The sequence below is a fragment of the Seriola aureovittata genome, chromosome 19, assembly GCF_021018895.1.
Source record: "Seriola aureovittata isolate HTS-2021-v1 ecotype China chromosome 19, ASM2101889v1, whole genome shotgun sequence".
In the NCBI taxonomy this organism is placed as follows: Eukaryota; Metazoa; Chordata; class Actinopteri; order Carangiformes; family Carangidae; genus Seriola; species Seriola aureovittata.
The window spans coordinates 10,729,846-10,740,096 of record NC_079382.1 but is presented as its reverse complement, the minus strand read 5'-3'; the positions used below and the strand labels follow the sequence as shown (position 1 = coordinate 10,740,096).

At 43.7% G+C, this 10,251-nt stretch overlaps 1 protein-coding gene across 6 annotated transcripts in view; it reads right to left on the bottom strand.

Annotated features, from left to right (window-relative positions):
- Positions 1 to 911: 911 nt before the first annotated feature.
- sgk1 (serum/glucocorticoid regulated kinase 1) overlaps positions 912 to 10,251 on the bottom strand; it is a 36,682-nt gene continuing 27,342 nt past the window's right edge. For 2 of the 6 annotated variants that reach the window (XM_056404971.1, XM_056404972.1), the window contains 9 exons: positions 5,452 to 5,527; positions 5,145 to 5,220; positions 4,783 to 4,971; positions 4,534 to 4,665; positions 3,507 to 3,743; positions 3,288 to 3,383; positions 2,872 to 3,027; positions 2,662 to 2,751; positions 912 to 2,458 (listed from right to left, as the gene is read on the bottom strand). In XM_056404971.1, coding sequence (XP_056260946.1) covers positions 2,291 to 2,458; positions 2,662 to 2,751; positions 2,872 to 3,027; positions 3,288 to 3,383; positions 3,507 to 3,743; positions 4,534 to 4,665; positions 4,783 to 4,971; positions 5,145 to 5,220; positions 5,452 to 5,527 — 1,220 coding nt within the window. In that variant the 3' untranslated portion in view covers positions 912 to 2,290. Of the gene's footprint in view, positions 2,459 to 2,661; positions 2,752 to 2,871; positions 3,028 to 3,287; positions 3,384 to 3,506; positions 3,744 to 4,533; positions 4,666 to 4,782; positions 4,972 to 5,144; positions 5,221 to 5,451; positions 5,528 to 5,652; positions 5,800 to 7,173; positions 7,294 to 7,613; positions 8,649 to 9,730; positions 10,006 to 10,251 lie in introns of those variants that run through there. The other 4 variants (XM_056404974.1, XM_056404975.1, XM_056404976.1 and 1 more) reach the window with 4 other exon arrangements.

Sequence of the window (10,251 nt, the reverse complement as noted above, 5' to 3'; positions counted from 1 at the left end):
AGGGATATAGTCTCTCAAAAAGATGCCATCAGTATTGTCTAATTCTGAAAAGCATTGATGCTCTGTAAAGACTTATATATAACTATGTTATAGTTCAAACCATAAATATTCTGCAGCCCTTTTGTTCTGGATTTACTGAATTTACAAGCAACGTCTAAGAGCAACAAACTATTGGCTGGACAAGTCCACAGAGTTAAATCTTTTATGGGTCTCACCCAGCACCGTTTCCTCACAGTCCTTTTATAATGTAAATCTTTTGTGGGGCAGGAAGTTAGAGGTCAGAGGTCACCTACATAATAACCTCCTGGATCTGGCAGATATTCAGCATGCACCTCAGCAGACAACACAACCTTGAACTCAAGCAGAAGGACATCAACACACCACCCTGCTGTAAACTTACTGAAGACATAATTTATGTTATTCCCACGTGATTTATCAATATTATTTTGCATCGAAAATCAGTGCTCTTCCGTGCATTGTAAAGCATCTCTGCTGAACTGGGTTCATTAATATCTTTTTGTCCTGGTGTGGCCTCATCAGTCTATCTGGGACCAGCCAATAATTTGCCAGTGAAGGCAGCCATCCATGCTCACACACACACACTCACACACTTGGACGTCACAATCATTGTTGTATAAGGCTGCTGACGCATGAAGAGTGGTTAAAGTCCATTCGCCACTTATGTGGGACGTCTGGCAGAGGTCAGTACCTCAGGCCTCTTCCAACCAGACTAGTAAATGTTTACCATTTGATCTTCATTCCTTACATTTTTAAATTTACTCTCTAACTTAAAAAATGCTTTGATGTGCTTATTTTCTGCAGATGCTGGATATTCACTGCCAATGTTAAAAGAAGATGAACCTGCATAATTCAGACTACAAGAAAAACCAATAAAATGAAGCCTTAACCAGTTTTTAAGGTGTAATAAAGTTAAACTTTTATTGCAAACTGAACATGGTCACATAAATCTTAAACAATTTTACAATTTACAGTACATTTAACATGAATTGTTACATATACATATTTAAGCATACCTTTAGTCGTTTTTTGTTCAATATACATTAAAACTAGTACACATAACTCCAAATATACAAACAAACTTAAATACCATCAAACTGCATTACAGCAATATTAAAATGGAATGTTCAGTTTCAATGTAGTCAGCCTGTCAGCAGGCCTCCGTTACATTACTGTGAGGCGAATGGAAGACTATATGAGGGGGACACAGTTGGCAAGCAGAACTACACAAACACCTCTGAACACGTTACTGTCTTTCTCACCTAGCAGCAGTGCTCTCTCTCTCTCTGTCTGTCTCTCTCTATCAGCATTACCGTTATTGTTTTATGTGCAAATGAAAGATATGAAACATCAGTTGAGTTCCTACATCTCACGTGTTAAAGACAGAGGAGGAGTATAAAATTTAGTGCTACATCATTCCTCTCTGGTGACTTAAAAAAAAAAAAAAACCCAACGAGTGAAACTGTGACATTAAGGTTTGACACAGACAAACCCAAAAGAGTTCTGATGGAGAGAAGGGAAGAAAAATAAAGGCACCTTTGAGAGAAATAAAAACGTCCCCCTCTGTAACATTCAGCTTCAAATGACTCCCTTTTCAAACATGCAGAAAGGAAATAAGAAGAAACTAAAGCACCAAAATGAATGTCATCTCCGAGCTACTCGTTCAGACTCAACACGCAGGTCCCCATGGGTGGTAGACAGAATCTTAAAAGAGAGAAGATGTTTCGCTACACAGATGAAGATGGAATTCCTTTTCAGGGCTGGTACAGTACGGCCCAGCCTTCCTCTTTTGAGAAAAGGTGGAAGTTGGTGTGTGTGTGTGCTTGTCAGTTGTGGCTTCAGGGTCGGAAGGGGGGGGGGGGGCTTTTAAGCTGCCTGAGCTATGTGCAAAGGACCTCCACTATCAGGTTACAGATGAGCAATCAAAGGCTGAAGAGGGATCTTGGTTTGTGTCTGCTGTGGAAGGTTGAAGAATTTGTGCGTTGGTAAATCGTGGTAAAATGGAGGATTACAACCCCAATAAGTCCTTTTAATGTCAGGCATCCTCTTGTAGCAAGTCTTCTTAAATGTATTTAAGAGTTGGAGAGATTGTGGAAAGTGCACATGTATAAACTTTTGTAGATGCAGAGTTGTTGCAGGGGTTGGTTCGAAAATATCCATCAATCCTGATGGGAAATGTAGGGGGTGGGGTCAAGATGCAGATCCATGGACATGTCAAGGTTCTTGTCCTGTAAGTCTAAACTGGTGTCCATTGAGTGTCTGTGTTTAAATCCTATAGGTAAGAGTCCATAGAAGGGGCATAGGAGAAGCCCACAAAGGCCTCGGCTGCCTCTTTGATGCTGGCTGTGACAAGTGCACTGTCTGGGGAGCAGCCAATGGAGCTGGGCACCGGCTCATCTGTGAACTCTGGATCAAAGTGCCGCAGGTCATTGGGTCCCGTCTGGGGGCAGAGAGGGGTAATGGAAGAGAGAGACAACAGGGGATTAGTCTGGCTGTAAAAATACCAAGCCATAATTGGAAATGTTTTAATTCGCTGCGTGCATGCTGCAAATACTGAGAGCTGAGGAAAGAGGGAGACTATAATGTAGAAAATCCTAAATCTGCAATCGTCAGCACTTATTTGAGTATTAAAAAGGAACATACCACGTTGGGGTTGAAGGGAGGGGTGATCTTCTTTGAATTGAGGTCATCCCAGTTGATGGGGGAGAAGAATATGTGGTTCTTAATTTCAATCTGGAAAAGAGCGGAGAAACAAACTATTAAAGGATGGGCTTTAACAGAGATAATGTGTAAAAAAAAATAAAAAAAAAACCATCTACACACACATATGGAATCACATAATCAAACACTTACAAAGTCTTCTGTGCAGCCCAGCCTCTTGGTCCGGTCCTTCTGCAGAAGGCCCTCCAGCAAGTGTCTGGCTGCGTTGGAAATGTTGGGTTTCAGCTGCAGTGGCTTGTTCAGGATGTTGTCGTACATCTCAGCTGTGTTACGGCTATAGAACGGAGGCTGAGGAGGGACAAAAGGAAATGATTCAGATCTCAGGAATCCACATGACAAAACACTGATTATATCATTTTAAATCACGCATAGATTCCTGTGCCAACACGCGGAACATAAATGATGTCAAAGAACTGTACCTTTGTTATTCAGAGGTGTACAGTAGAACTAAATAATATAGTATAAGCTGTATTTCTAATGTTATGAAGAACATATTGAGGGTGGGATGTAAGTTTACAATAAAATGATGTAGTGTGAATGTTACTCACCAGGCCATAGAGCATCTCATAGAGAACAGCTCCTAAACACCACCAGTCTACTGTCCTGTCATACGGCTGCTTGTGTAGCACCTCAGGAGCTAAATACTGCAGGGGGGGGGGGGGGGCAGAGACAGGGAGAAGTGGTGAGCGTTGCATACTGAATATTACAGAGTGCTGTCAAAAGACCGAAACAGTAGGAGTCAGCATGACTGGAGAATTCATCCTTACCTCTGGCGTACCGCAGAAGGTCGACGTGGTCCCGTTGGGTTCGATGTTCTCTTTGCACAGGCCGAAATCTGTGAGGATGATGTGTCCCTCTGAGTCCAACAGGATGTTCTCTGGCTTCAGGTCTCTGTAGACAATGTTGAGGGAGTGGAGGTAGCCCAGAGCGCTGGCGATCTCTGCAGCGTAGAACCTGGCTCTGGGCTCAAGGAAGCAGCGCTCTCTCTGTAGGTGGTAGAACAGCTGGAAGAAAGAGAAAAACACAGGAGAGCAAGGGTTATTCATGAGTGTATAATTTTTCTTCATGCTTAATCTACAGAGGCTGTGAAGCTGCAGGGACATAGATGTGTGCACAGATAGGAAATTAGTACACGAGAGGCCAATAATAAAGGGACAGATACAGAGACAGAAAGGAAACTGGATGGGAGGAAATAAAGAGGCAGGAAGGAGACGGCTTTAAAAGTTTGACAGGGGAGGATGGATGACATGAGGGCCAGAGGTGGAGTGAGAGAGCAGTAGGATGGAGAGAAAAAAGAGAGGAAGAAAAGAGAAAGGGGAGAAGGAGAGTAAATGTGTCCTGTTTCCTGATAAGGCCCCATATTTAATCAGCACTGTCTTTGCTCGTCCAACAATCGCAGGAAATTAGCTCGATTAGACACACACTGAGTCTGAATGGCGCTGCTAATTTTGGCCCCTCGAGTCTCTCCCGCTGTCCCAGCCCACCCCATGATTTCCTGAGAGGTGTTTCCTTTAGTGAAAGAGAGACCGAAAAAAAGAGACAAGAGAGCGACAGCCTCTGTTCTGCTTCTCATGACAGGAAATCCCCCTCTTGTCTGTCTCTTGTCTCTGCCTCATCTTCATGTCTGATTATCATTCTGAATTAACAGGTTGTGTCCACTACCTCCCTTCCCCTTTTTTCTTTCAGCTATTCCTCGTTCAATCAACTTCCTTCTTTAAATAGCTCAGCTCCTCCCTTCTCCTCCTTCCATCTCTCTCCTCTTCTTTTCGGGCAGCAGTTCAGCAAGTGACTCACCTCGCCTCCATTGATGTAGTCCAGGATGAAGTAGAGTTTATCTGCCGTTTGGAAAGAATAGTGCAGACCCACCAAGAACGGGTGCTTGACATTCTTTAGCAGCACATTCCTCTCTGACATGATGTGTTTCTCCTGAGGTAACACAAAGAGCAGGGGTTGGACATGTTGACCAGAAGAGGCCTTTTTGTGGTATGAGCTAATCTGAGTGTGTGTTTCCAGTGTGAGTGCCTTGTGTACAAGCGCATTTACCTCCTTCTTCTTTAGAATGGCCTTTTTCTGTAAGACTTTGACCGCGTAGAACTGGTCATCGGCGCGGTGGCGTGCCAGCAGGACCTTGCCGAAGCTGCCCTTGCCGATCACTTTGAGGAAGTGAAAGTCGCTGGGTTTGGCTGAAGGGTTGGAGGATGGACCGAGGTTGATCTGTTGGGATGGACTGGGCTGTGAGAGGGGGAGCAAGGGAGAAAAGGATGGGGGGAGTTAGAGCCATAACATAACTCCAAAATGTATAGCAAACATGTTAAGAGAGGAAACGTTTGTGCATCTCTGCATATGTCAAAGTGTGAACAAAAGGAAGAAGCACACAATTCACTGTTTAATTCAAATATACTTACAGGAGGAGAAGGGTTTGCGTTCATGAGTTCGGCATCCTGAGGAGGACTTAAGTTCAAAATAGACTGAACCTCAGGACTGAAAAAACAAAGAAATAAAACTTAGTACATCTACTGGAAAGCATTACAAAGATCCTCCTTTGTGTGTGTTTGTTTTTTTTTTTTTTAAGATTTGAATTAGCTGATCTGGGAGTCACATGAAGTCACAAAGTTTCTCCAGAGGACAGACAACTGGCATTTCTGCTTGTGTTTCCCAGTGCTGTGTCCACTGGTGAATGCAGAACAATAACATGAGTCAGATGGTACTCACTGCTTGCAGGCGTAGGAGTTTGTGGCAAGCCTCTGAATGAAGTCGTTCAGACCCATCCTCCTCTGTTTCATGAAAGCTGCAAAGCAAAGGAGAAAAATGGGAGAAAAAAAAAGAATATTTAGATTTTTAAACAAAAAAGCAAAAAGCTGCCAATCCATGTCATGAAGAATCAGCTTAAAGTATCCAGTTGTGACTCCATACCGGTGACTAAAGCCACTAGCCCTCTGGATTTCGAGTAAGTCAGGACAGGCTTCTCTGTTTCTGTCTTGATCGTCATGATGTGATGAGTTAAACAGACACTCTGCACTCATCAACTGGCCAAAGTCAAAATATAACTAACTTGCTTTTGGCTCTTGTTTTATAACAGGCCAGGAGGAGGAGGAGGGCGGAGCTGCCCTCCTCCCCCCACACGCCACCTCCACCCCCCTCCAACCTCCCTCCCGGTGGGCGTAATCCCTTGCAAATATTTCACTCCGGTAAATGGGCCACGAGAGGGTGAGCGATCCCGCTCTCGACCAATCAGTGGCCGTTGCGCTCCCTGCGCGTCACAGCCGCACCTCAAGATGTGCTTGCGTCAAAAAACAGAGGAGGAAAAAAAGAGTCATTTACCACAAGGCTGGCTTGTACTATTTGCACATATGTTTGTGCAATACCATAGCAACTTTGCTTAACGTCCCGTGTGTCACACAGTCTGAAATTGTCACCAAGGCAGCACATTTCCAGCTGCAGAAACAAATCTTATAAGCTAATGGCACCCAGCTGTGTCCACTAGGTTAACATATGGTGCCACTTAATGTTCCAGGGGTACAGAGTAAATGTGCACATGAGGTGAAACTGCTCAAGAGAGACTCGGCTTCATTCTCCAAGCTACTGATTATTTTTGTCACAGTTGTATCCATACTCCCCTGCCTAACCCCCCCTGAGTCTGCAAGTAGGTCCTGTACAAATAATCTGATAGTCTCCTAACTAGGCCTATCAGCTTAACTGTTTGGCTGCCTCTCAATTAAAAAACAGCCGGGAGTGACGCAGGTTATACAAAAGACGAGAGGGAGAGCCTGAGCCGAGGGAGGCCAGATGCCAAGAAAAGCCGCCGGTAGTGGAAAAGTACAGACTGAGAAACTCCTTACCCGAATACATCCAGCATCCAGAGAGAGAGAGAAAAAAAGAAGAAGAAGAAAGAGCTCAGATCCACAATCTGTTATAACCGGTAAGCCTCTCAGGGGGTGAAGCCAAAACACTTCAATGTGATGTTCAAAAAATGAAATTCTGTGGGGGAAATGCCACCCTGCACTGCGTTTTGGCCGCTGGCACGCAGAGGACCAGACGGGATCAGTTAGGCACGGTTATGTAAGGCACCTGGTTCAAGTTTTATCAACACCCCTCAGTGGAATGAGCGTATGTAAGGCGATATCACCTGTGAAGGCCAAAGGAAATCCAATGAAACAGGTCAGTGTTAACCGTGAGTAAAAAGGAGTGAATCCGCATAAAAAAAGTCCCACATGAAGCAACACTTAATGGGGAAAAAAAAGCAAGTCTGGACAATGTAAGCAAACAGCTGTACAAAACAGTACAATGTAGGTAAACTGTTGCATAATGCAAACTGCATTATCACAAAAAAAAACTTATGTAAAATCAGAACAGATGTTTGTAAATCTTGCCTCAATCGACTATTTTACAAAGAAAAGCCACATCAGATTCCGTTTCCACGGGAAACAAACAAACCTTTCAGGTCTGAGGGAGTTCTCATTTTTGACTGCCCGCGGCTCCAGAGTTCAACTAGTTGCAAACTGGAGCTGCCAACGTTTCTCTGGCACTTTTAAACAGAGCCCCTATCAGCGAGGCATTTCCAGCATAGATAGCAGCACCATAAATCCAGGTCACGGGATTATGGGGTGAATGGATGGAGCACCCCCCCCCCCCCCCCAAGTATGTCTGCCAGGGCTTTCTTCCCAGCCACACAGACACTCCACAGACACAAAGTGGGTTAACAGCTATGCTTACGAAAGAAACTATAAATATCACAATAGGCCGGTTACTGCACAAACACCATTGAGTCTCACAATAAGACCATTAGTTTCCCATAGGAGTATCATAGGAGTGTTATAAAGATTTCTTGGATAGATCTATCGATGTTGCTTTCAAATACAATGCATACTACTTACACGTCAAAGCGGTCGTTTTGTCTTTCATAAGGATGCTTTATGTCCCGAATCACAACAAGGAGAGAGGGGCTATAGGTTCTTCGGCAGGGAGGTAATCGAACTACACCGCATTCTTCTTCTTGGTGAGTTTCATCAAGCAATTTTTTTTTTTTCTTACTGTTCAGGGCGGAGACGTCCCGCCTCTATTTCCTTCCAGTTTTGTGTTTCACGCATGGTTGGTTGAGTTTTCCTAAGGGCGGGGGATATGCTGCCTTCAAATGCTCCTCATGAGCTCCTACTTTCGATTTTAGGCATTGGAAATTTTGCAATAAACTTTTTTATTATTTTTAGGTGCCTGTAAATTTAAAGGAAGTATTTGAAATGCTGTTCATCCATAACACATAATGCCAATGGATGTCTGTATTATGGCTCACCATTCAACTGTACTTCACTTGAAACTGCACTTTTCTTTAACTGTGACATTTCAGCATCACACAAAGGTAAAACTGGCTCATGCAACCACTTGGGTTGTTAAAATTCCCTCTTTTACAAATCGTTTCTTATTCACTGGCTGGCACTTAGTTTTTCCCCACTATAGCCACCCACTGAGGGAATTAAAAAGTTCATGGTGTTCACATTAATTCAAAGTTAGGAGTTTGAAGTCGGGGTCATATTACCCCTGTCTCTTGATGAATTGCTCCCCCAACTATTTTTTGCATGTGTATACACCCAGGTATTCGGCATATTTTAATTCATTTTAGTCACAGTCTGCTTCGATATTTTTTTTTGTATGTTTTATTTGCAGTTTTATTATGTTTTTTTATATGTAAAATTTCATTTTGTGGGTATTTATTTCCTGTGTTTTTTTTTATTAGGATTTTTACAGATTAATAAACTGAACCTTTGAAACTTTGACACTGTTTTCAGCTGGAATAGTTTTTTTTTTTTTTTTAAACTTTACTTATTCTGGAAAGTTTCACTCATCTTCAGGAATTACCTTGAGTACACTTACACAGTTGCACCCATTCACCCCAAAAGCTGACCAGCTGCCCAGTACAACCACAATTTGATCCACTGGCCACCGAGCAGGAGCGGTGGGGGGGGGGGGGGGGGGGGGGGGGGGGGGGGGGGTACGTCTGTGGTGTTACTAAGGGTGCAAATGCTGCTTCTTCATTTTCCCCATCAAGATTTATCCTGCCTGTCTGTCTGTGTTCAAACCTGCAATCACAAATTCAAAGGTAAGTGAGTGTGTGAAAATGTAGGCTATGCTTTTGTGCGACAGCTACCCCGAGTGCAATCGTTATTACACTGCGGAAGCGCAGAGACAAAGACAAGCAGCGATTAAGACTCATCCACAAATTATATAGTCAAGAAGATGGCTGTGGATGTGTGTGTGTGAGAGAGAGAGAGTGTGTGTATTCTTTTGTTCCTGACCCCCGGCCTCTCTTGGAGAAAATCATTGTGTGGCTGCATGTATGACTTTGCAGTTTTTAAATATAGCATCCACTCTTTACTGCTGTCTCTGTTTCTCCCTTAACTCAGGTCAAATCTATTATTAATCTGTCCCCCACAGCCACCTGATGCACACACATTTTCACACATACACACACACACACACACACACATACAGAGAGCTGGAGGGCAAAACAAACTTTGCAGGGAGACTGACAGAACACACACACACACAGACACACACACACTTTCTAAAATAGAGCGAGAAAGGGCACATCAGGTGCTTTCTATGTTCCCTCAAGGTGTCCAACACACGCCTCCCTCACTGAAATGCCAAGAACCTCACGCAGTTGGTTAGAAAAAGAAATTTCTCCTTGAGACAGCACGAGTTGCGGCGATAAAGTACCATCCATCAGTGTGTATTTATTACCTACTATATCTCACCCTCGACACTACAGTAGCAGTCCGTGTGAGACACAAACCGACATCTGTTATTAGCACTTGAAAGCATCACGAGCCAAACAAGTGAGAGCTTGCACGTCACATATTGCCTCCTCAAAAGAGAGCAGTAAGAACATAAGGAAAGTGTGCACTAGCACAGAAAAAGTGTTGACCTTGAAAACCTGACACAAAGAGCTAAAAAAAAAATGTAGTGGTGAATGCTTTAAAAAAAATTGTTACGTTACCTCCAAAGGAGTGTAAGCACTGCTCTTGTGTCTGCATCTGTGGTCATAGCCCAGAGTTGAATGAAATGAGAGAGAGGTGTTGAGAGAATATGAGGAGAGAGGAAGAAAGAGAGAGAGAGCAAGAGAGAGAGAGGGAGAAATACTAACAAAAGCTCCACACAGTGTTTTTCCTTTCTGGCCCTCTTCTCCCTCTGAATTTACAGGCAGCTCGAGGCTCGGACCACGAACAAGAGGAGGCTCCACAATACTCAAGCTGTGTGTTTACTGCCTTTCTATGTCTGTGTGTGCGTGTGTGTGTATGTGAGACACTTGTACGTTATGTAACCCCCCTGTGGCACTGTCATCATTGCCAAAGCCAGCATTGACTCACACACACACACACACCCCGGGGATCGTTTGATGAAAGGACAGGAAGGGTTTCACTGCAGCGTCAGAGGAGTTGAGGTGCAGGATATTAAAGTCGAAGTAAAAACACACACACACACACACACACACACACACACACACACACACACACACAC